Source organism: Mustela nivalis (assembly GCF_964662115.1).
Source record: "Mustela nivalis genome assembly, chromosome: 16".
Taxonomy (NCBI): Eukaryota; Metazoa; Chordata; class Mammalia; order Carnivora; family Mustelidae; genus Mustela; species Mustela nivalis.
Genome location: NC_139035.1, coordinates 28732528 through 28757818, shown reverse-complemented (window position 1 = coordinate 28757818; position 25291 = coordinate 28732528). Strand labels below are relative to the sequence as shown.

Genomic DNA, 25291 nt, shown 5'->3' with positions numbered 1-25291 from the left:
ACCAGCTGTGTGTTCTTAAATAAGTTCCTCACCCTCTCTGTGTCTCTGCTTTCTCATGTACAAATGGGGTTAAAGCAGCTCCAGAGTTCTTATAAAAATTGCACTAACAGTCATGAATCCCCTAGCATGGTGCCAGGTAGGGAGTCATTCTTTCCATGGCTGTGGTCGGCGTGAGGTAGGGATTGGAGGACTTTCCCGTAAAAGGGTAGACAGTGAGTATTTCAGACTTTGCGTCCACGGAATGCCTGGAGCACCTACTCAGCTCTGACGTTGTGGTGTGAAAGCAGCCATAGATAGTACATAAAAAATGTGCATGGCTATTTCCAATAAAGATTTATTTACAAAAATAGGTGGGCCGTAGTTCTAAGGTGATGCCTTTTAGAAGTCTGAATCGTTAAGGGAGGGGGAAAAGGGGGACAGCTGCCAGGCTGGCCTCTGATGACAGAGACACCCTTGCAGGGAGGGGGGTGGGGAGTGTTCCCCTACTGGGAAGGGCTGTGACAAACGAAGCATTCTTTTTCTTTTTTTTTTTTTTTTAAGATTTTATTTATTTATTTGACAGAGAGAGAGAGAGAGAGAGAGAGCACAAGCATGCAGTGTGGCAGGCAGAGGGAGAGGGAGAAGCAGGCTCCCCATCAAGCAAGGAGCCTGATGTGGGACTTGATCCCAGGACCCTGGGATCATGACCTGAGCCGAAGAAAGCTGCTTGACTGACTGAGCCACTGTCCCAAACCAAGCATTCTTAAGTCAGACCTGCCCACCACTTGGGGATCTATCCAGGGGCTGGTGGGGGAAGGGGGTGTCCAGGAGTCCCTGAATTCCTATATAACTTTGTGTGTATGCTTATGGGCATTTTTCTGGGAAAAGGGTTCATCGCTTCCTTTAAATTATCTGAGGCATATCATATCTGTGATCCCCAAAGGTGAGAAACCACTGTGTGAAGCCAAGTTACTCCCCAGACTTTAGTGAAGACCCTCAGTGACCTTGGGGCCCTGCCACGGCTCAGAGGCAGGCTTGGGTCTCCTGGCTCCCCTCCCCCACCCCAGCAGGTTTCCCACCAACCGCCGGTTTTCAAACTGGTTCTGGGAGGCTTTCCTGGGGGTTCCTGGTCTGGAGACAGCCTGGGCACGCCCCTGCCAACCCTGGGCAGACCTGCAGGGAGCTTCCTTATTTCCAGTTTCTCGTTGATGGGACCCCAGCTTCCTGCCCAACTGGGTAAGTGGGTGAGATCATCAGTCAGGGAAGTGCAAGGGACAGAATGGAAGACTGGCTGGCGAGTGGGGGGAGCAGGATGGGCACTGCCTTCTGGTGTTTACTGGAAAAGCCCGGTCAACCTTGGTTCCCAGAGCACCCCAGACCAGAGGAGCCCAGCAAGGCCTGTGTTGTTCCCATGGTCAGAGCCTCGGCTGCTGCCCTCACCATCACCGCGCTGACCCACACGGGCACCCGAGTGGCAGTGCTGCCCGCATGAGATGAGGTCCTGTGGACAGGGTAGCCAGTGGGAGGCAGAGCTAGGGGTGCTGGGAGGGTGGCTTACGCTTGCTGACTCTGCCCCTTGCTTTGTCCCAACCTTGTTCCACACACCACCCTCCACCCCCCACCATGCCGGGCCCCTTGGGATCGCTCTCTTTGATAAAAGCCAGCTTTTACCTGGTTTCTAGGGAACCCAGGCTGAGCTGGTTGGTGCCAGGGGAGACCTGGAAAAGCAATAGGGTGACTGGCCATCAGGTTTCCTAGGGCTCGGGATGGTCCTAGCCCAGCTGTTCACCGTAGAGAGTAGAAACTTGGAGTGGGAGTTGGAAGTTGGCTTGCTTGTGGCTTTGAAGGCAGTGGGGCCCCATTGCTGGTGGAAGTAAGAGGGTGGTATCCCCATACCCACAGCTCTCCTCTGACATTAATGGGAATGAGGTGCCAGGGAGGTGAGGTGTGGGCAGGCCTTTGGTCCCTGTGGATCTGGGTCATAGTCTCTCTAGAACTAAGTCATAGTCTTGTCTATGACTTAGATCTGGAAAGGACTGCACTTTCCACTACAGCCGCAAGGGGCAGTCTTCTCGGGTCTATACAGATGTTGATGCCCAAAATGCCACCCGAGATGCCACCAGGGCCCTCTGCTTACGGAGTCCATGAAATAAGAGTTTTGACCCAAGTCCCCTTCCCAGAGAGCCCAGTAGGTCCACAGAGCTGCCTATGGTTGGTGCCCTGGTTCCCAGGAGCATCACTGGGCTGGGTTTATCTGGTGGGGCACAGACCTTCGATCCTCACCCGAGGAGAACAGACTCACACTTTCCAGGGATCCTGGTGAGAACCACCACAACAAGATGAAGAGGAGCCCCACCCCCTCCCCTGCCCTGCTGGAGTGCCTTGTCCCCCAACCAAACCCCAGACTACTGGGGGACCTGTGGGCAGCAGACCCCGAGCTCTCTCTGGGCCAGCAGGCAGCCTGGCTAGGGGAGTTTGTCCGAAGCAGGCAGAAAGACCCAAGACCCCATTAAGTGAGTGAAGACAACTCTTTCCCCCCACAGTGGACGTCTACGTGCCCTGGCAGTACCCAGGCTCTCCTCCACCCCTCTGCCACGGCCTGGGGTCCTTTTTCTAGAGTTGGACCTCTGGAGGATGTGGGGTCCGCTCCTGGTTGGCAGGAGGAGGGGTGCAGAAGCTGAGAGGGCCCGGATGCCCCTGGTCCCACTGATGACTGTGCTGGAGGAGACCAGGCAGCAAAGTCCTGGCTCAGGAGGAGCGGCAGGCCTGGGACACAGGTGTGCGGGGTTTTACATTAGAGGGGTTGGGGTGGGGGGGGTGATCACCAAGCCCGGGGGGGGGGGGGTGCCACAGAGGACAGAGCTGAGAGTAGAAGGGGGGACTGACGCTCACGCCTTCCAGCAAGCATTTGCGGGGTGCCTCCTGACCAGTCAGGGCAATGACAAGGTCTAGAGTAAGACCCAGAGGAGGGACGGCCACAGGGGGCGCAAACCCAGGGGCCAGGGAGCCCACGCCAGCCAACAGTGAGTCCTTCTGCAGAAGGAAGGGCATCCACGTATCTGACCGCCGTGGTCACCGACAGTGCTCGAGGTCCCCGTCAGCAGACATTGGCTAAGCACTTGTCTTGAGCCCAGCGAGATGCTGAAGAAACACCAGTCCCCAGGGGTAAGCCCCCATCTTCAGGGTGACATCCCTCTGGTGTGGACACCGTCTAAATTCCACGGGCGGCTGCAAACATTGAGAAGGTGAGGGTGGGAACACTGCTGTGGGAGACGGTGGTTGGGGTGTCTTGCTCTTGCCCGGGGCCCTCAACCCTCTCCAAGGGGCCAACATTGGAGCCAAGACTGTACTTCTTTCTGTTTAGGTTCTCCAGGAAGCAACCTGGAGGAGAGGCTTATTTCCTACTGCTCTCTGAGAGCTGAGGCCAGGGAGGGCCAAGCCCCGTGCTGAGAGCCTGGGACACAGGCAGGACAGAGACAGGACAGGCTCTCTGCCTGAGAAAGCCCACCAAGCAGGAGCAAGACAGAATCGGGTCTGCAACCTGGCAGTCTGGATCCAAATCTCTGTTCCCCATTTATTGCCCAAGTCCCTTGTTTGGCCTCAGTTTCCCCCTCTGTAAAACAGACTGCAGAGCAATGTTGGTGGAGGCGAACTGGGATCAAAGGGGACCACAGAGGCGAGCAGCCAGCTCCCCACCTTGCACAGAGCTCGTCTCCATGTGCAATGGCCTCCCCGGTCCCCTGGGCTGTGGGGTGGGAGACGATCCCTTCTAGTGGTCATTCTGTGTCCTGAATGACTAACTACGCAGAGGTTTTGTGGACAAGGCTGAAAAGACTGGATCTGAAGCCTGTTTTAAATCGTTTGCAGATCGAAACCTTACCCAATCTGAGCCCCATTCCTGGGGGGATTCTTGGGGCCCCAGCGTGATCTTCCAGTTTCCAAAGAGCGCAGTCCCCCACCCACCCCAAGGCTCTTCTCCAGGGCTCTGGGCGCAAAGGACCGCAAGGAGGCCGGTACTGTGGTGTCTTGGGCCTTTATTCAGGAAGGTACAGAGCGACGCGGTCTGTTCGACAGGCACTGCGCAGGTGGGTGGTTTGTAACAGTTTTCTCCAAGGTGTCGCGGAGAAAGGGGTGCAGAGGGAAGGAGAACCCTCTGGGGAGTCGTCTCCTCTAGGAGAAAGGCACTGGGGGTGGGCAGGGAACCCCTGGCCTCTTCCCAAGCCAGCGGCCTGGGTTCTCTACACGTGGGGGAGGTGTAGGGGACGGGGTGGACTGGATGCGAGCAAACTCAAAGCTAGATACAGCGAACAGAGGAAAGAGTCCATGGGCAGGGGAAGGGGGAGCAGTGCTGTGTCCGGGCTCTTTCCACCGAGTGGCAAAAGTTCAGGAAGAAGGCACAGCTTTAAAGGACACACAGAATCCAGCCTCCCAGTCTTAGTGTTTTGTGCAATTAAAAAACCGGAAAAAATAAATATAACTTAAAAACTTCTTACACGACACTAAAGGCAAGAGAAACCTTCCGCGAACACGTGAAGCATGCTGCTCTCCGAGAACCCCCCGCCCCCCGGCCCCGGGCAGGAAGGCCGCTCGTGCACCTGTGCGCATGTGCACACGGGCCTCGCTCGCCCCGCCCTCCTAGCTCCTGCTCAGCCAGATTCCGAGGTGTCCCTGTGGGGACCAGGGCTGGGCAGGGAAGGGTTCCGGGAAATTCTACTCAGGATCCATCTACTCCTTTAGGACAAGGAGGAGGCAGGGAAGGGGGCACGCCAGTTGGAGAGAAGAGGTGCGGGAGAGGAGAGCTATTTAGTACATACAGAACCCCAAGCCCTAAGGAAGAGAATAACATCACAAAGATACCACTTTCGCTGATAGAACGTGCCCCAAAGCAACCTGTAGCTGACTTATCAGCAGTGCAGACCTCCTCTGATAAATACATCCCTTGTATTTCAGCACATCGTTCGCAAACAATTGGTGCCTCTTTAAAGTGCTTGGAAATTTTGTTCTCTTAAGTAGCTCTAGCTGGTCCCCCGCACTTCCTGTTCAGAGCATTCATTTGCTTTAGCAAACTTTCTACATAGATCGAGGGAGGGCGACTTCTGGCCAGCCCACAGCGCTGAGATCTGGAATCTGGAGGTCTGAATGGACGATGTCCCTCCCCCAGCGGACTGCCAAGGCACAGACCACCAGGCCCCTTCTGAGCTACAGGTAACTCCAGCTCCAGAGAGAGGCCCAGGGCTGGTTGTGGTGCTCCTGCCTTCAGAGGGTCACATGCTGTCACGAGACCTCTTGCGCTCAGCTGGGCGGGGGTGTGACCTTTAGCATACCCCACATTGGAGCTCACCACTGTTTTCAACAAAAGCCAGGAAGTTTAAAAGGGATTTCCTTTAAAAAAAAAAAAAAAATCTGTACTTAAACATCCTTCTGTGACCCGCCCTCCGCCCCCACCAACCGTCACTCACCCAGCACCAAAAGGGGAAATGCTGGTGTCCTAGAGGGAGGTCGGAGGTCCCTCCAGAGACCCTGGGGTGACAGGGGGCAGCCCAGGAAACTTCTGGACTGGTCCCTCTGGAGGAACTGACCCCAGCACCTGCCGCCTGTCAGAGCTCAATTCTGCCCCCCCCCCCGCCCCGCTGTACCTCCATGGGCAAAGGAGGGCACCTGGGGAGCGCAGCTCTGCATGGCCAAAGAGCTGATAGTTTTGTTCTTACAAAGTCAGGCCAATTTTACATTCTTCTCCATAAGAGAGACATAACTTGCTTGAAAGTTAAAACACAGTTTAGGGGTTCCCCAGTCATGTTCAAGCAACCTGGAGACTCCAGGGAGATGCCACCCCGTCTCCCATCCCCTATGTTGGGGGTTGCCTGCACCACATTTGGGAAATGTGGGTCTAACCCCTTCAGGCACTAAGAGTTACTTTAGGGGGGAGAGGAGGCCAGTAAGCCAGGAACCTGCTTCCTCCCTGCCCAGCACTGCCCCAGAGCCTGCCTGAACTTTCTGGGGGCCTGATCTCATGAAAGAAGGCCAGGGAGATGGTGGGGGTGTGTATGTGAAGGGATGTACAGGGAGTGTGCTCTGTAGGTTCTGTCTTCTCCCTCTGGGGCTGGTTGTGTCCCGGCCCGCTCCCCCCCCCCCCCGGACCCCTGACCTTACCACTGCAAGGCAGGGAGCTGGAGAAACAAGTGGCTCTGGGTGGTTAGGGGACATCCCTGGAAGCTCAGGTGTGTGGAGTGTCCTCTGAACTCAGAGGATGAGAATCATATGGAAGAATATAGCTCCTGCCTGCCCCCTCCTGTGAAGGCCTGGGTCGGAGAACATCTCCTGACTCCCAGGTCTGGTCCAAAGCTGGAGGTTTTCAATACCAGATGGGTGGGGTGCCTATAGAAGGCCAACACCGTCTGTGCGCGCCCCTGGCCTGTTAATGGCCGACACGCAGTTCCCAGGGCTTGGTGCCCCAAGACCAGCAGCCCGAAGCCAGGCACCTGCCCAAGCCCAGATTCTTACAACACCACCCCCCCATCCCGGCCCCCAGCAGGGGGAGGATGGCACAGACACAGGCTGAACTTGGCAGTGGCACTGACCACACTGGCCACCAGGGGGCAGCAGGTCCCCGCAGGTGACCCATCCAGAGGCTGTGCCTGGCTCTTGGGTTAGTGACCCACCAGTAAGTGCCACAGCTACCTGAGTCTGCTTCCAGACCTCAGCCCACCAGAGCTGCCCTCCAGGCCGCGCCCGGGTCTGGGCATTCCTCTTTTGTTGGAAGATCCTATGCACAGACAGATGTAGAAACCCCAGCTCCAAGCCCTTCATGAGGAAAGTGACCAGAAAATCTCTCATCTGCTCTTGGAACTCTCCATCTCGTCTCTACAAAGTGTCTTGTAGTGCAGTTCGGGAGGGTCGGCTGTGGGGCTCACACCCTGATAGACGCAAAGGGCAATGAAAGGAGAAAGGAAGCGGAGGAGTAGGAAGGGACAGGGTGGTGATGCGGGTGCCATGGGGCCTCAGGCGAGCGGATCGTCCTGGCACATTTCCGTCAGGATGTCGATGAGGTTGTTCAGGCCCGAGAGGTAGCCATCCTCTCGGTTCCCCTCTTGCCAAGGCACGTTGTGCTGCAGGGTCTGGCCCTCGGGCAGGGGGGTGGTTTTCCCGAAGTCGATCATCCACACCTTGGCCTGCTCCTTCTGGTCATGGATGAAGAGAAGCGAGCTGCCGATGACCTGGGGGGAAAGGGCAGCGAATGGGGATCTGGGGAGGGCAGCGCTGGAGCCCCCAGAGCTCACCCCCTGCAGCCAGAGTGCTGAGGAGCCCAGAGCTCGAAGCCCCATCCCACCTGGCAGAGCCCACCCAGGGTGGCGGAGCAGGGGGCAAAGGACGCTGCCGGTCACCAGGACAGCTACCATCTTCTGTGTGGGCGGCGTCAGGGAGGACCTCTGGGGTGGCAGACCCTTGCCCCCACTATTCAGACCAAGGCTAAAGCTTGGGGTCTTACCCTGCAATTCCTACCTCCCGATAGACCTGCCCAGTGCACACACAGCCCCTCAGGAGGTTGGCAGGGAGGCCCAGACCACCCCCATTCCAGTAGCACGACCCAGGCAAAGCCTGAGCAGAGAGGCCCAGTAGGGCACTCTGGGGCTGGTCTCTGCTATGGCCCGGCTCTGACAACAGTGGGCACCAAGGAGCCCTACCCTGCCTCCAACCCTCCCACCCCCCACCCCCCGCTCTGGGCTCTGGGCTCTGGCTCAGAGCAATTGCATGGAGTGAGGCACTTCCCCAAATACAAATCCATCCCCCACACCCTCCCCCAGGTCACTGTGTGGGGCCGAAGGAAGTAAGAGAGTCTGGGGAGAGGGTACGGGGTCCTTATAGCTCCCAGGACTCGGGCGGTGCGGTGCAGTCCCTCGGCCCCGTGGGCAGGTCCTGGGGTTCTGAGGCCCAGGCACGGCCTGTGCCCTCTGGAGCAGGCAAGCAGGCTGAGGGGAAGGGAGGCTCCAGTGGGGCCGCACAAAGACCTTTTACCGAGCTGGGGATCCAGAGGCCCTGGGAGGGGCAGAGGGCTTGCACACCCTGGGCCTCAGTGTGGAGGAGCAGAGGAAAGGGCAACCTGGGGATGGCTAGGCCAAGAGCAGCTGCTCAGGGCAGAGCCCACCCTGTCTGCCCTCTGAGCACCCCAGTCCCTCCTCACGGGAAGTCCTACCCAGGCACCTGCCAGAGCCACCACGTGGGACAGGTGCACCCTGACCGAAGGACAAGTTAGGGATAAAATCGCAGGGCAAGCTGGGCTGTGTGTTCGGAAGCAGGACCAGCCTTGTCACCTGCACCAAGATGCTGTGAGGCCTGGCAGGGCCTGCTCACCCCTCCCCCCGCCCCCCGGGGGAAGCTCCCACCGCCCGGGGTCCTGGGACCACCCATTTCCTGTTCACCTGCTGCCCCCGCTGCCCTCTCTAAGCCGGGCTCAGGCTCAGGCTCAGGCTCAGGCTCAGGCTCAGGCTCAGGCTCCCTGAGAGGAGCTGCTTTCTGGAAGGAGCTGGGGAGCAAGGCTGTGGGGAGCATGGGGTGCCTGCTTCACCACGGCAGTAACCGTTTCCGGGGAGCGGCGTGCACTGGCGTATGCATGTGCATATGTGTGCGTGCACACTCCAGGGGCCGGAGGCCTGGGATCTCTGACCCCACAGTCCTGCAGACCCTCCGTCTCGGGTGTCTGGGTTCCCAGGCTGCTGCCCCCGCAGACACACAGACGTGGAAGCAGGAACAGGTGGAAAGTTCCAGCCAGGCTCCCAGGGTGGTGCCCAAAGGTCTCTGGTGGTGATGGGGGGCTGCTTCGGCAGCTCTGGGGGCTCCTTCGGCAGCTCTGGGGGCTCTGTCCTGAGACCTGGGGGCCTGTGGGATGGAAGTCTCGGGAGCCAGGTGGGGCAGGAAGCAGTGGGAGGATGGATGACCACAGCCCTGAGGCAGGACAGCCCTGCGTGGTCTGTCCAGGGAGCCTGGGGCAGACACGTGTGGACGGGGCCCCTGCCGGCAGCGAGTGGCCTGATCCCGGGCAGCCTGCCTCTCTGGCTGCGTGGTCCTAATATTTGCCCTTGGATTTCCAGAACAAGCAGGCCCATGAGTGTGGGAGGTGTGCTCACCACTCAGGTGGGCAGACCCAAAGGTTGCCGCCACAACCCAGAGAAGGAAAGCCCGGTATTTACCTCGTGGCATTTGAAGAAGGGAGAAACTTCTAGAGTGGCCCGAATGTCTTTCAGCCGGTCCCGGTAGGCGATCTGGGGACAGAAAATGGCCAGAGTTCTAAACACTTGGGGGTGGGGCGGCTTTTTGCCAGGTGTCAGAGTGGAAGGGACCTTCCGCCCTGAGCATTTATTCCAAGCCCCAGGCCCAGGTGAGGCGGGCAGCCCAACTCCTGGCACCACGCTTTGTCCATCCACACTCCTTTGTGAGCGGGAGGGGAGGGAGGGGAGGCCCTGCTGAGCCGTGCAGCTCCTACAAGCTCTCACACGTGGTGACATTCATTCAGGAAGGACAATAGTGTGGAGGCAGCCTCCAAACAGCCCGGCCACCATGGGGCCTTCCAGAACACAGACCTCGTGCCCGTGACCTTCCGAAGGGAAAGTGGGGAGCCTCTGCCAGGGGCCTCTCCGTGCAGCCCTTGGATGGGGACAGAGCTGCGCCGGCCTCTGGGGTGCCTGCCGTCTCCAGGGACTGCGGGGAAGCCCGCTGTATGCAGGCTCCCACATCCCTCAACACCCTCCTGCAGAAGGTCACGGCCCAGGCTTGGCACCACCAAGAGTGAGGCATGTGCTCTGTGGCAGGCAAAGAGGGGGCTCGGGCCGTGGAGGAGCTCGGGAGTGCACCCCATGCCCGAAGCCTCCTTGCCAGGGCCTCAGGGAAGCCTATCCGGCCTGCAAAGGAGGGAGGGAGACCCTCAAGTTCAGCCAGCTCGGAGTCTGCTCGGAGATAAGGCTGTCCGGGTCCACCCCTGCTCAGAAGGAACCTGTCCCTGGGGGCTCCAGGGCCCATGTCCCCAAAGCACCTGGGTCTGTCCCAGGGCACCTTTCCCGTGGGGTGCAGATGTTCAGTATACCCTACTTCTGCCTGGAGGGTCAAGGTCCTAACCCCAGAGGTCAGAGCCATGTGTCTAGCTTGTCTACTACTGCAGTGGCCTGCACGTGAGCTCCCACTTTGTGCTTTTCTAGCTGGGCCTTTGACCCTCTCAGTCCCTCACCTGTGAAGTGGGGACAAGAAAGTCTCCCTGCCCCAGGGGACTGCCCTGCGGATCTGGGGAGCCCACGATGGTTGGCAGGTACTGAGACTATAGTGGCAGCAATCCTCTCATGGGAGGCAACCGTCCTCAGAGCCGTTAGGGGATGGCAAGGGAGAGAGTGAGCCCACTGGGTGCCTCCGGTGACCCTCAAATGGGGCTGGCAGCCGAGTCAACTTCCTCTGTACCTGCCCAGTGGGAGTTTGGGGCCGGCGTGTGGGCCTGGCGGCCCGGCTCGGTCCAGGGCTAGGCAAGCCTCGGGGGCCATGGGTGGTCCCCGTGCAGCCAGCCCCTCCCGGGAGTGGTGGGGGGCTGACTTACCAGGATGTTGCGGTTCCCCTTTGTGAACTCTCTGAAGGCCTCGGTGACCTGCTCCCTCGTTTTGGTCTTCTTGAAGTCCCGGTTCACGGAGCCGTCTTCTTTCTGAGAAGGACAAGGACGCCCCCCAGGGGTGTCAGCAGAGGGCCGGGGGGGCTGGCAGGGCACTCACCCACATGGCAGCCCAAGGATGCCAGGCAGCTCACAGGGCTATGGAGACCCCATGGTGCCCAGGTGCTGGGGAGGGAGGCGGGCACCCGTACTATCACAGGGTCAGGGGAGGCCTGGGGTGTGCAGGCCAGGGATGGAGGGCTGGGGCCATGGGCAGCAGGGGCTGGATGAGAAGGACGGGTCTCCACTTCACCCGGGGCTTTGCCCTCAGAACCCGAGTGCCCACGGGTCCCTGCTGTCCAGACAGAAGACAGGGGCTCCCAACCCCAAGGCCAGCTAGGTTTCCTTTGTAATTTGAGATCCTTTATTGCAGGTTACCTGGAGGCCAAGATGCTGTCTCTGCTCCCTGGCCCACCCCGGACAGGAGATTGCTCCCTCTTCTTATCCTGGCACTATGTGTGTTCTAGGCTGTTCCAGGGAAGCGCAAAGAGCTTAGCTCCCCCAGGGGGAGCTCTGCTCTTGGGGATGAAGGTGAGGAAGGATGGCCCCACGTGGAGTCACCACACTCGGGGGTCTGTGCACCATCAGGCCAGTTAGTGCAACGTGGTCGCCTCGGAAAGGTTAAGCAGGGCACTGGGGCGAAGGGACAGACAGTCAGGTGGACGGCCCATCTCTGGGGGAGGGGAGGGGTGAGGCAGGGAAAGTGCTGGTGGGGACATTGGCCAGACAGTGACCAGAGGTCAGAACATCCAGCTGGAGAGGGAGAGGTGAAGGATTGGGGGGTCATTTCATACAGACAAGGAGAGAAAAATGAGCACTATGGCGAGGGGAAGAGCATGAAATTTGTAGCCAATCCAAGGGCTGGTTGCAGAAAGGAAAGAAAATGCTTGTTTCAGAGGACAGGGGGAAGGGCGAGTGGCTCTCTCACCCCAGAGCAGTGCCCACGGGACCTTCTGCAGAGGTGCTGTCTGCCATCAGGCAGCTGGCGGCGGGGGGCTTCCAGCGAGCCAACCCCGACGCTGAGGCCCAGAGTGGGCTGAGGGTGGAATCCCAGCAGGGCCGTGGGGACCACGGCCTGTGCACTTGCGACCCCATGGAGACACATTGGAGCCCCTGTCCCCTCCTCAGCTGGGCGCCTGCGGGCCTCACCTTGATGCCCTCGATCCTAAAGCCGAGGGTGGCCGTGGAGCTGATGGTCTCCCTCCACTGCATGTACCGCGGCTTGGTCACAGCCCGCTGGGCCTTCTCCTCCTCGGTTGGGGCATCAGGGTCCACCTCGATCATCTTCTGGTACATGTCCTTGCGGAGGCTGGGCTTCTTCCGGGCCTTGGTGAGCTCCTCCTCCAGGTAGGTCCTGCGTGGCGAGGGAGGTGATGAGGACCGCTGGCCGGACCGCAGCTCCAGCCTCGCCCGAGGGCAGCTCTCAGCTTAGCTGGGGCGGGTTGCCCAGAGGGGCACACGTGCACTCAGGCTGGGAGACCAGGGCTGCCTAGGGAAGGGGGTACCCCACGCCAGCATCACTGGGGAAGCCTGGAGGAACCCAAGGTCCCGCCCTTCTAAGAAGGGTTTAGACGTCCTTGGCTCTCTCACTCCCCTCCTGAGTACGAAGGCCAGGCCAGAAGGTGGCCTCTGAAAGGCCCACAGTGGGGGAAGGGGAAGCTCATGGCTGGTACAGGGAGCCTGGGGGCCCCATGGCCAGTGCTCTATCGCAGATGTACTGGCTCAGCCTGCCTTGCTCACCGGTGCCCCCTCACACTGGAGCCCGCAGCCCGATGGGCCCCGGAAAACGTGGCCAACACCCGCACGCTGCCCTGCCATCCGCATGTGCGGGCTGGGCCTGCCGGCTCAACTGGCAGGGGTCCCCGGAACCTGGAGAGGTAATGGCAGCGGGGGCAGGACTGGCTGAATCCCTCACCCCCCCCTCACCAGACTGAGGTGGACAGCTACCCCCACTGCACACGTAGGTGTACGCAGACGCACCCCTGCTCCCCAATCACACCCATCTCCCCCGCCCCCGGCTCCATGGCTGCCTGCTGCGAGCCTTCCTGAAACAGAAGTCACAGCACTGAGCTGCCGCGAGGGAGGTTTTCTGCGTGGGCCCCTTGTGGGTGGGGGCTGCCCACAAGGTGGGTGGCTGTGACCGAGGTCTGGCCCCCCTACCCCTGGGTGTCCCAGGCCCTGCTCAGCCACTGCCTGTCACATCTGCTCCGAGCGGGACCAGAACAGACGGCACATCCACTCGTGAGGTCTTTAAAGGACAAGGTTTCAGAAACCACTATATCAGATACAAGAAAAGATCAAGTCCCCGAGTGTGAACACGGGCCTGGTCATTAAATGGCCTTCCATTGTGCACACAGCCCATACATGCACTCACACACGTATACATGTGTGCACACTCACACCCACACACACATGCGTGCATACACACCCCACACACTCACACCCACTCACCCAACACACTCACGTCATTCACCTGCCCACCCACTCATGCACTCACTCCTCTCACGTGCACACCCCCCATGTATGCATACCCTCATGCACGCACCCGCCCCATGCACGCACACTCACACACCCCCGTGCATGCACACCCCGCTGGGCCTGCAGGGCCGGGCCAGTGATGTGTGGAGTCCCACTGGCCTGTGTGTGGCTGTGTGTGCGTGCTGAGTGGCTGGAGCAGGCTGGCCATCCCCAGTGCTCCTGGGTGTCCTCTGGGGGCCTATGGGGTGGGTGGGGGGCTCTACTTATGCGAAGAGCTTTTATTAGTTTCTCAAACGGGAAGGGGCCTCAGCTCTCAGTCTCCTCTGACTGGGGCTTTCTCCAAAGCAGACCCCACAGTCCTCCCGGGGTGGAATTGCTCACCCTCTGGCAGAGGAAATGGTCAGCAGCTGGACAGTGGGGCCCATGCTCCCTGACACTGGCCCTGGGGAAGGCGACGCCTCCATTTCACAGGGGAGAGCAGAGGCCAGCCGCAGGGGGGACCGGCAACCATATGGAGGCCAGGGCACCCTCGGGAAGGCAGTGAGTCCGTGGGGAGCCCACAGCTTCCACGCTAAGGCCACTAATGGCTTCAAAAACTGTGGACGATCCCAGTCTCCACCCACCAGCCCGATTTGGATGTCAGAAGGGCGCTTCTGACTCTGCCTGGCAGGCCACACAACACACAGGACCACAGGGCTGCATTCGAGAAAACTCGCCAGAGCCACATGAGCCTATGTCCATGTGGAACCCCAGCCCCGTGAGGCCCCCGGTTTAGGACACTGCAGGGGTGCCATGGAGCCCCCTTGGGGCCTGGTCTGGACATGCTGCCCTGCCTGCCCCTGCTGGGTCCCCTTCCCCTGTGGCATCAGTGACCCCTGCTCATCTGGGCCATGACCCTGCCTTTGAGTGGCAGGAATGCAGAGGGGTCCGTCCCTGGCATCGTGAAGCAGGGAGGAGAAGCTGAGCAAAGACCCCTTCTGCGGAGGCCCCCCCCCGCCCCTCCACGCGCACTCCGCTCCCACACCACGGCCTCCGCCTTGGGGCCACCAATGGGGGGACTCAGGGGACAGAAGGCAGCCTCAGGTGGAGGGGGTCCCTGTCCCCAGCAGCTTCCCGAGGAACAGACAGGTCCACAGGGCAGCCTTTCGGGACCCACTAGCCGCAAATTCTTCCCTCAGGCTATACTTTTTTTGGCCACGGTTGAAGTGAACTCATCATAATATTTATGCGTCTTCCCTGGAGGGGACCCATCCTGGTGTACGCTGCGAGGGCCTTCCTGGGACAGAAATAAGACTCTGTGGGAGAGCAGTGGCCACGTGGTGCCTGGAGGGACAGTCTGTTTCCTCCTGTGGGCCAGAGCAGTGAGGGCCTTGGACAGAGGGAGGGAGGGAGGGTGGTCAGGACACGGAAGAGCGGAGTGGGGCCTGGACCTCCCCCACCTTGGTCCCTGCCTGGGGACAACACAGAAGGAATGCAGCCCGCAGGGTCTGGCTCGGTTGACAGTCCCAGAAAGAGTGAGGAGGAAAGGGAAACGGGGCTTCTTCCCTGGCCCTGGTCTCTATCACACACATACAGACACACCGGTCTTTCGCATTCTCCCCTTGGAAGAAATAAATCTGCTTCCGCCACCCAAAGCAAACATAGGCCCCAGGGCCCAGACCTGCCAGGGCCCAGTCAGGCTCCTGGGAGGCAGGACAGGGCTTTCAGGACAGAAGGAGCCGCTCGGGGACTCCTGCGACAGAATGGTCCAAGTCTGAGAGGGACGAGGACACCATGCAGTCAAGACAGGGCCCAGGCAGCAGACGGCATGGTCTCGGGCCCTCTCTGCTCCTGGCTGCTCCTCCTGTCTCCTTCTCTCCCGGGTCCTCCCCTGGCTTGTCTCCCCGGGCAGACGCCAGGGCTCGGACCCGATTCCATGCATAGGCCCATGCGCCCCCTTACAGCTTCTGTGCCTTACGTGGGGCCCCTGGAGCACCCCATGTCTGCCAAGGGAGCAGCTTCTGGGCTCCACTTATACTCGAAGGGCAGGCGCACATCTCTGCTGGCAAGCCAGCACGTTCCAATAACGGGCTTTCCCTACCCCCGGGTGTGGGCACAGGAGTCACAGGAAGGGCCTCTACCCCAGCCTCCCTATGCGGCCGCCCCCTTGCTACTCCGAGCAGCACCCCCACCCCTGCTGCCCAGAGAGGCAGGCAGTTCTCTCTGCCTTCCCCAGGCTAGCTCAGCACGGAGCCCACCCATTCCCGGCCCCATAACTTTTGGCTCTAGAAAGGGGAGGAGGCTGTGAGGGGCAAAGCCAGGGTCCCATCCCCTCTGCATGCCATAGGACAGGGCTGGGGCAGGGAGGGGGTTCCCGTGGTCCCCGCGGATCCCCAAGCCTGCCAGGCGCACACGCTGGGCTCACCGGACACCCATCTTGCAGTCCATCACGCAGGGCGAGTCGAAGGCGGCCAGAAGGTCGTCCATCTGGTTGTAGCGCTCTCCGTCCTTCACCACGTCCCCGTGGTAGGCAGGCACGAAGGGCCTCAGCACGTCGGCCATCAGCCGGTCCAGGCAGCGCTGCTCACACTCACAGTGCTTCTTCAGGATCCTGCCATTGGCTGCCGCCTTGAAGCTCCCTGTGGGGTGAGGGAGGAGGCCCTTGGTCCCTGACCCCCCACACCCAGGGCCCAGCTCCCCAGGCAGGTCTCCTGGGGCTGCCCCCAGGGTCCCCGCTTGTGGAACAAGCCTTTCCCGGGGCGTGGACGCAGGTCCCGGCGGCTAGCCAGTTCCCTGGCTTCCCTGACCGCAGGCTCCTTGTCAGAAGAGGACACCGGCACGCACAGCTGGAGGGCCCCATCGTACCTCTGGTGTTCCCGTGACCACCCCCAACCCATTGCTGGTCCTGCTTCTTGGGTGATGGAACCGCCTCTGGTCTCAGGACGGAAGTCCTGGGAGGGCCGGCTTCAGTCTTGGGACAGGGACACTGGCTGAGAAGCGGGGGTCCGAGGCACTGCCCACCTGCACAGTGCTCCTCAGTCACACTGTCAAGGAGTGTTTATTTAGGAAGGCGTCTGTCCAAGCACCTGGGGCTGGCCCCAGGTGTTGGGGACATAAAGGTAATGTCAGATCCCATGCTGGTCTGTGGTCATGAAGGTCAAGTCTCGGGCAGCCGCCGAAACCTCCCCAGAGGATGATGCTCACTAAAGGCCCCCTACCTCTGGACTGACCGGCTCTCGGGCTCTGGGGTGACAAATCCCTCCTCCCTGGTGGCTGGCAGGTGCCCTGGCCAGCTACACCTAGGACCCTCCTTTGTTTGTGGGGTGACCTGTCTGCACCTTCCCCACCTACAAGATGGGGGACAGAGACTGTGTTTCTAAGAACGTTGTGACCCCCACGACTAAGGTGATTTGCGCATACAGTAGGCGCTCAATGAAGCGCTCTGTATGGCCTCTTTGTCCCAGCTGATGCAGGAGTGGTCAAGCTGCAGGGCTGATGATGTCACAGGTTTTATTGATGAGTCCAGGCAGAGGACAGGCGGACGGGGAGAGAAAGCCCGAAGATGGCAGGGACGGAGGAAGGGGGGACATGCATTGGGGGAAGGGGCGGCATGGGCTCTGGAAGGGGCAGCTGCCCCCAAGGCAGGGCTCAGGCCACACCCGGTAAGTCTGGCTGAGAATGCAGACACCGGGGTCTCAGAGAAGCTGTTCCAGACACTTCCATCCCCGGGAGTGTGCAGGACCAAACCCGTTCTGCCCACAGGCTCCGGGTGTCTCCCAGGGGAGCTGGCGGTCCGGCAGGAAGGCTGTGGGGGGAGGGGCGTGCCGCTACCTGCGTGTCCTGCCAGCTGGATCCAAGGGTACTTCTTCTTGAAAGACATGACAAAGGGAGACCAGTGAACCATGTTTTTTATTTTCCTCCATGATTTGCTCTAGAAACAAGCACACAGAAAAGTCTCCATTAGAAAGGGAACAAGTACTTTCTGATTAGGATGAATTCAAAGCAAGGTAACTCACTGCCGGTGGCCCCCAGAGGAGAAGTGGCACAGCCTGGGGGCAGGTACCCTTGGCAGCTCTGAGGACCTCTCCTCTGTCACCCATGTGGTGTGTGCACCGTCAGAGGGAGCCTGGCAAGGCCTGCTGCCCAGCAAAAGGCCCAGATGCAAGGGCACCTTTAGGGCAAGGGGTGACAGGTACATCGTGGGAGCAGGAGGACACATGTCCCCTGTCCAGCGCCAACAACCCCTTCCACTTTTCCAGCAAGGGACAACTAAACCCACCCTGTACCCTACCCTCCCTGCTCCTCTGGGGCCTCAGGCTCCTCCTCTGCCTAGTGAGGGAGGGCGGCTGGTCCCCCAGCCTCCCTGCATGGCTGGACCCTCCAGGACTCCAGGAAACGGCCTCAGCATCCCAGCAGGCAGAGGAGAGAGGGTTGTGTCACCTCACACTGTACCTGTGGGTGCGGCAGCAGAGGCACTGTTTGCCTGCAACAGACCCGAAGGGAGACTTTGCGGAGGGTCCCTGGGGAGAGCACCCTGCACCCCATGGCCGGGGCGCACAGGGGCGAATGTGCCTGCAAGTCCCTGCTCTCCAACGTACTTCTTCTTGGGTGTCTCTCAGGTAAAACCTGTGTGTGCACGCGCGCGCACGCGTGTGTGTGTGTGTGTGCGTGCACGCCCATGGACAAGGAGCCAAGGGGCTCCTTGCACAAAAAGGAGAACTGACACTGACTTAGTCCCTTATTTTACTCTGCAAGAAGCATGCAGGGCCATCACTATCCCGTCCACGGGTAGAACCGAGCCCTTGGAAGTCAGTGATGAAATGAAGCTGGCCTGCAAAACCTCCATCTCACACGCCCGCCTCACAGAGGTCTTCTTCTCCCCCCCAATCCATGTTTCTCCAGAAGCACACAGCCCCGCATTCACTTTGGGACAGAATCTGAGATGGAAGACCACGGGAAGACCACAGGCCAAACACAGGCGTCCCTAAAGGGGGGTGGGGACCTGCGCTGAACAGTGCCACAGGTCCCTGAGAAAGCGAGTCCCCAGCCAGCAAGACCACAGCACGAAGCTACGGGGGGGCTCCGGGGCTCTGCGCAGGGGAAGGAGAAGCTAGGAGCTCTGTGGCGGGTGGGGGACGAGGAGGAGGGCCCCCGCCTTGGCTGGGGGGACCCTGTAAATGCAATGTCCTGGTTCCCTGCCCCACAGCCGCCAGCTATCACCCTCAAGACGGGGCCCCATCCCTGCAGAGGCTGCGGGCGGCCAAGGTGGATTCAAGGTTAAATCAGCCGCCCCGGGTTTTCTCTCTTTGCCGAGACTCAGCTGCTTCTGTCATCAGGCCTTCAAGTGAAAATCTGTTTAAGGAGAATTCCTCCCGACTAAACCTGCCAGAAACCCTCACCCCGCCACCAAGACCTAGTCTATTCTTACGCCAGGCCATGTGACAAAAGGGCGGGGCCTCCACTGGCAAGGTTGATCTTCTAGATCCTTCTGATGGAGATCACCAAAGAAGGCTAAGGAAGGCAGAGGCGTGACTTATCTCAGCACCCAGAAGGCGGCACAGACCGCGCAGTGTGGGGGGGCAACAACAGAAAAACCTTCTTACAGCCTGGGCGGTGGCCTGAGGGGCCGGTGGGGGAGATGCTGAGGTCAGCGCCAAGCCAGAGCACACAGCCAGCCACCATGCAGGGGACAGGGGTGTGACAGGTGCAGTGTGGGAGCAGGAGGACACGCATTCCCTGCCCAGGGCTGACCCACCCCATGCCACTTTCCCACCAAGGGACAACTAAACCCACCCTGCGCCGCCCCTCCCTGCCCCTCTGGGGCCTTAGAGTCCTCCTCTACCTACTGAGGGAGGGGCCGCTGGTCTCCCAGGCTCCTTGCACAGCTGGACCCTCAAGGGCTGGTGTCCCCCACAGGCAGTATGTCACCTCGCATTGTATCTGTAGGTGCAGTGGTGACAGACAACCCAGGCTAGCGAGGGGCATGCCAAGATGGGTGGGTGCTGGGAAGGAAGGCCTTCATGGAGGCTGCGACCGACAGAGGCAGGGCGGGGACAGACCTGGGGGAGAAGGCTCCTGCAGGCCCGTGGGATGGAACCTGGGTCTGGAACAGCTGGGTCCAGCAGGGGCTGAGGGTGAGCGGCCGACACCAGCTCTGGAGGCTGGGCCGGGAAGCCTGGAGCAGGGCAGCGTGACGGTGCGGGGGAGGCAGGTGGACCCCTCCCCCCGACTTGTCAGATGGGATCAGCACATGCGTTCCCCTGATAGCAGGAGCAAAAGCCACTCCATGAGGATGGGGTATGTGTGGGAGAGTCTGAGCCAAAGAGGAGGGGGGACTCGGGGGGCAGGGGGTCCTCAACAGTTCATGCTGAGCTCTTCTGCTCAGGCTCCTTCCCGGCATGAGGAAGCTGCCTCTCCCACGAAAAGGGCCAAGGCCACGAGAGTCCTTCCATGCCAAGTTTGCCCAGGGCGGTCAAGGGCGGTGAAACATTCTTGCCTGTGGGTTTGCATGCTGGGGGCACCCAGCCGGTGCCGAATGTGACTAGCCCCACCCAGAGAAAGCACGGGCAGGTGGCAGTTGGGCTGGGAAAGGACTGTGCAGGCCACAGCCGTGGGAGCACCGGGAGAGGGAGGGAGTCAGCCCACCCCTGCCCCCACCAGGCGGTGGGTTTCCTCAAAATGGGTCCCCTGGGTGGTCAGGGAGCCGCTCTGCTCAGGGTGAGTCTTCGGAGCCTCCTTTAGCAGAGGAGCCCAGAGCCTTTGGGAAACACGCTATACCTGGCACTCAAACCCCAGATACGTCCCAGATCTGACCAGGGCTGGAGGGCTGCACTTGGGATGCTATTCGAAGCCCTTCACAGGAAAGGAAGAACTACGCAAGGCCCTCCCGGCCGAGCAGGTGCAGTGCCCTAGGGCAGGCTTTCGTCTGGACTCTGCGGTCAGCCGACCCAAGTGAGCTCTTTCAGGTAACGGTGCCGGTTTACCGAGGGGGGTGACACCCCGCCACACAGACCCCTCGCGGACCACCCCCACTGGTCAAATAAGAATGATCTGGGTTTTGCTCTGTTTCCTCCACGAGTGCAGGGGACCTGCTGCAGGCTGTACCTCGCTCGGTGAGAGCTGGGGCCTCACTCTATGCTCCGGCTGCAATTTAGGAACAAAAACGCCAAACCAGCAGGACGGGGGAGGGGAGAGGCCTGGAGATGTCCGATGTTTGGAAATCATTCCAGGGAGTTCCGTCCCCTCGCACCTGCCAGGCCAGGGAGAGGAAACAGGTCAGAGAATGTGGCGCAGTATGTAGGGGGAGGAAAAACCTCTGAAAACAGACCTCTACCCCCTTGGTGCCTGAGCCTGGCCCAGCCCAGACAAGCCTTCGCACCACAGCCAGACCGTCCCAGCAGCTCAGACTTCGAGCGCCTTGCATCACCGGCCGGCGGGAACCCGGATGTCTGGCACACGCGAAGCTGCTCTCTAGAGGTGGGGGCCCACGCGGGCAGACGCCTTCATTAAGCCTCCAAGCGCACAGGTTGCCCTAGCCTCAGAAGGCCCGGAGCAGCCCAGAGGCCCCCAAGCGCCCAGGGCGGACACGGTCCCCTAGCCAGCAGGGCCACAAGTCCCTGGCCCAAGCCCAGGGGAGGCAGCCTGGCCAGCATCTGATGCGAGCCTCCCCGTGAGGCTTGTGGCTCCTGGGGAAACACCATTCTCTGGCTGCTCCCCCAGAAGGCCCGCTTACGCTGCAGGGGAGCACTGCCTCTGAAAGATGGAAGGGCTGACCAGGATCACCTCGGAGTCTGGCCTTCGTCTTCCAAGGAGCAGACAAGGAGGGTGGAGTGAGGAGGAGGGAGCAGGGACCCAGAGTGGGACTGGGTGGGGGGAGAAGCCAGGTCACCCACAAAGGACCAAGGATATGACATATGGGATTCCTTGTCTAGAACTTCGTAAGACTGTCAACACGAGGATGGCAGAGCCCGAAGCAAGCGTGGGGCTTCTTCAAGGTGCTTTGTGGCCACCCAGCTCTCCCACTTGGGAAGCTGTCCCTGCCTCCTGTGGGGGCCAACTGCTCAGCCCGTTGGCGGGAGCAGGTGACCTGCTGGATCCTGACCTGCTCGGCCTTGGCCTATGACTATGAGCTGCTCTTCAGTGCTGGGGGGAGGGGAGGGCTCCACTGTAAGTGCCTGAGACTCTCTTTGGGGGCTCAAAGCACTCATTCCCCTCCTGCCTGTTCTTTGGGTCTGGCCTTGCTCTGTCCTCCTCCTCATGGGCTGGGCAGAGAGTGGACCTCATGGAGGTGTTCAAGCCCAGTGCCCAGCCTCCCTCACAGGAGCTGCCCAGGCCGGGGCCCTCTCAGGCCTGCTCCTCGCAGCCAGCAACTGGGGTAGGGTGGGGAGAAAGGGGGGTGACACTGGAGGCAGACACTCCTTTTTCCAAGGACTGCCTCACGGGTTGCATACGTTCAGGCGGCCGGCACCCCCCCATTCCCCCATCCTCCCGTGGAAGTATGAGCAGCAGTTCACTAAATGTACTCTCCCCGGCCAGGGAGATCCTGCAGGCAGGCAGGGCTCCACACACCTCTCCCCGCCTACCCACAGAATCCTGCAAGAGTGTCGCTCTCTGCCCTCAGGACTTCTCCCCAAGAATGACTGCGGAGGACTCCGCTAAATCAGCACAGATCGGACCCACCTTGCCCAGGAAGCCTGCCCTCTGGGTGTTTCCAGAAGGCCCTCCCTGCGCACACATGCACACCAGCTCTTATCTGGACGAGTGTGAGTCTCCTGAGAGACAGACCCCTGGCCCCACCAGGCTTTCCCTTGCAGGGGGGTCCCTGAGCAGACACCCTGGTCAGCCCGGCCTGCAGGCTGAGCCAAGCCCCACAGGATTCTGGAGGAGGGAGACCAAATCCGACAGGCCCCCCTGGGGCCATGGTCAGAGCCCCCCGATGCCAACTAAGGTTCCCAGGTAGCTGTGGACCTCCCAGCCGTGGCAGCGAGCAAGTGTTTGAACCTGGACCCTTTGCCCCCGTCAGTGTTCTCATCTGCAAAATGGGCTCAAGAACGTGACATGTGCCCTGCATTCCCAAACAGGGTGGCAGGGAGGACCAAGGATGTGATAATACAGGTGTGCAGGTGCTCATGGGACAAGACAACCTCAGGTGTTCATTTTGCTTTTTCTTCTGTATCTTTTTTTTTTTTGGTAATTGAACTAGTTTTCACTCCAAGGCAAGGCAGATGGGCAAGAACCCAGATGGGCGCTTCCAGCAGGTCAAATCGTTGCCAGAGGGCAAGGAGAGAAGCTAACTGTGTGACTCACTGCTCGAGAAGCTTCCCCCTAGGTGCTCCCAGCTGCTGGGAGCTCCTGGCCTCAGGGGACAGCCGGAGCTGGCCAGGCCCAGGCACCGACACCAGGCTCTGGGTCAGAAAATCAGCAAAGCTGCCAAATCACCCCATTTCACATATGTAGAGGTCTGCCAGGTGCCCCGAAGTATAGCATTTGAGGGGTAAGCAGTGAGATTGCTGCGCACATTTCATTTTCTAACAAAAGGGGTTTTACAAACTTTTGTTAACTTTTTCCCACCGAATCGGTTCCGGAACCCAATTTTCTGCTTTTTCCTCCAGCACTTCCCTTTTATAGAAATAGTCTGGCCCATTGGCTAACTTTTCTTTTTCGATAATTATACAGAGTCTCCATTTGTTTTTGTTCTAAGGGTAAGAGAGACGAAGAGAAATCTTGAAGATGTCAGAAAAGGGGCTCTTCTCTGGACCCTGGGATTCTCCAAGACAACACTTCCGGAGACTGGGGGTTGGGGCATATGTGTGGGTGCACGCGCATTAGCGAGCAGTCCTAACCCAGCTGAGCACATCACTGATGTCTCCTCCCTCACCACACTGACCAGTGTGTTCTGTTTTGCACTGGAGGACAGGTGTTCAGAGAGGTTAAGGAACTTGCCCAAGGTCACACAGCTTCCTGGTCCCCACCATTTAATTCAGAGGATTTTGTTTTGTTCCAGCCAACAGGCTAACCAGCACCCACCCTGCTCCCCATCCTCTCTGCCTGTTCTGGGCCTATCAGCCGCTCTCCCAATTAACACAGCCTCAGATCAACAGCGAGGACTCTTGTCCCCAGAGCGACCTTGCCGACAGGCCCACTGGGCCTCATTCTGAGTGCATTCCCAGCACCACCTCCCTGACCCACACTTAGGAAAGGCCCACCTCACAAAGTCCTGAGAGGGGAGGGCGAGAGACCAGCTCCCCCCCAAGGGAAGAGCCCTCTCTGCCTCAGTGCCTTTGTTTTGCTCTTGCAAAAGGCTGAGCAAAAGTCACTGACTGAGGTGTCCATGTTTGGAAGAATGCTTTCTTTCTTCCTTCTTCTTTTGGTCTCTCTGAAACAGCAGCTGGGGTTTCCCTGGTGATCCTTCCCTTCTGTGCTGGGGAAAACCCGCACTGCTCCCAGGCCCAGGCCAGCCAACTTTGTTCATTGGATTCGCCCTGGCAGAGCCTCCGAGCCGGCAGCTGGCATGCCCGGGCAGGTAGGGGCCCCTGACCCGACGGCTCTCTCTTGGAGCCCCGCTTAGAAACCTGGCTGGGGCCCCAAGCGAAAGCCGTCCCCGCCAGCGGTGAGCTGTGCGCCTGGGGGTGGAGGGGGGTTGGTGAGGGAAGATCTTCCAAAACCAAGACCCCGAGCCATCGGAAAAATTAAGCCCAAGGACTTGGCAGGGCAGGTCGCACCAGCTAAAAATAAGAGTCTGGGCTTTAAGACCAGCCGCCATCCCCCACGTTAACAAACAAGAAAATTCCCCTAAAAACCAAACGCAAAGACTTCTGCAAAAAGACCTGAGGAATGTTTTCTTTTATTCCCGTCTCCTCACGTGATGTTCTCCAGGCTGGGGGGGGGGGGCGGGTTCAGAACACCTTCCCCGGAGGTCATGGCGGGGTATGGCTCTTCCTGCCTGCCCTTCGGAGAAGCCGGCAATGGAGGGTGGATTAAGTACCCGGAGTGTGGAATGGGCGGCTGGGCTGGGGCCGGACAGCCCTCTCTAGCCCCTGAGGCCTGCTACCTCGGCCATTGCAGGTGTGAGAGGTGGGAGCTGGCCCAGGTTCTCATGGTGAGGGCCGCTGAGCCCAGGCTCTGGGGTGGAGGGCCTGGTCGGGACCTCCAGCTGCTGCTTTAGAGTAGACACTTCTGATGTGAGCTTGGCCCTGCTGACCCCGTGTGCGGGGGGCTGCCCCAGCCACTTAGTGCCTTTCAGCACATTCTGGCCGAAGCCAGGAGAACCCTGAATGGCTGCCCAGCTCTGCACCCCTGGTGAGCTCCCTCCTTCCCGTGGCAACGAGAGGCCCACTTTCTGGGCCCAGACACAGGAGTCCTCGTCAGGGTGACTCTCCCAGATCTCAACCAGGGGGCTGCCCTGGCCCAGCCAGCGAATGCCCCCTGCTGCCACAGGAGGGAGCTGGCCCCCCATAAACACGTTGCCACTCCCTGAAGCCTTTCCGGCCTTATGTGTCCACACTCCTGCTCTCCGGCCCTCTCCCACCCTCTCCCATCCACTTGCTGGGGCCTGGATTTTTCCAGAAGCATCTCCACATGGGGTTTGGAGGAGCGCCCCCTCCCCTTCACTCAGGTCAGTCCACCCAGCAAAGAAAGCTCTCCTAACAGTGCACATTCCAGACCCACCCTCCTCCCCAGCTCCAAGCTTTGCAGGAGGAGCTGGCGTCCCAGGGACCTGCAATCTTGCCAGCTCAGCCTTGGTTGGCTAGCCAGGGATGGAGGTACCCTTCGCTCAAAATGGAAATGTTCCTAACACTCCCTACCAGGCAGGGCCCATAAAGGCTCCATCTCTGGTCTGGAAGGTCACTAACTTGGCTCCTCCTTCCTCCTCCCTCCTGGGCTTCATCCTCTTAAGAACTAAAAATAATAAAGGAGGGCTAGAGGAAACACAGAGGAGTGGGGAGAAGCGGGGGATGGAGGGAGAAGGACACACACGGAGACAGAGGAGGGAGGGGTAGAGGAAAACCTCGAACGCACAGAGGCCTAGTGCACCTCTCACACCAGGAGCCAGGCTTCGGGACCTTGGGGGCTGGGAACCAACAATAGGAGGAAACGGGGAGAGGCCAGGCCAGGAAGGGCCCTGGGGTGGGGGAGGGCAGCCTCCAGTAGCTGACCTCCCAGTGGACAAAGCTC

At 60.0% G+C, this 25291-nt stretch overlaps 1 protein-coding gene across 4 annotated transcripts in view; it reads right to left on the bottom strand.

The window, feature by feature from the left end:
* Window positions 1–3996: 3996 nt before the first annotated feature.
* Window positions 3997–25291, bottom strand: part of ITPKB (inositol-trisphosphate 3-kinase B) — an 87195-nt gene continuing 65900 nt past the window's right edge. For all 4 annotated transcript variants that reach the window (XM_082704418.1, XM_082704420.1, XM_082704419.1 and 1 more), the window contains 6 exons: window positions 16949–17048; window positions 15543–15756; window positions 11810–12014; window positions 10553–10654; window positions 9165–9236; window positions 3997–7193 (listed from right to left, as the gene is read on the bottom strand). In XM_082704418.1, the coding sequence (XP_082560544.1) occupies window positions 6978–7193; window positions 9165–9236; window positions 10553–10654; window positions 11810–12014; window positions 15543–15756; window positions 16949–17048 (909 nt within the window). In that variant the 3' untranslated portion in view covers window positions 3997–6977. The remainder of the gene's footprint in view (window positions 7194–9164; window positions 9237–10552; window positions 10655–11809; window positions 12015–15542; window positions 15757–16948; window positions 17049–25291) is intronic.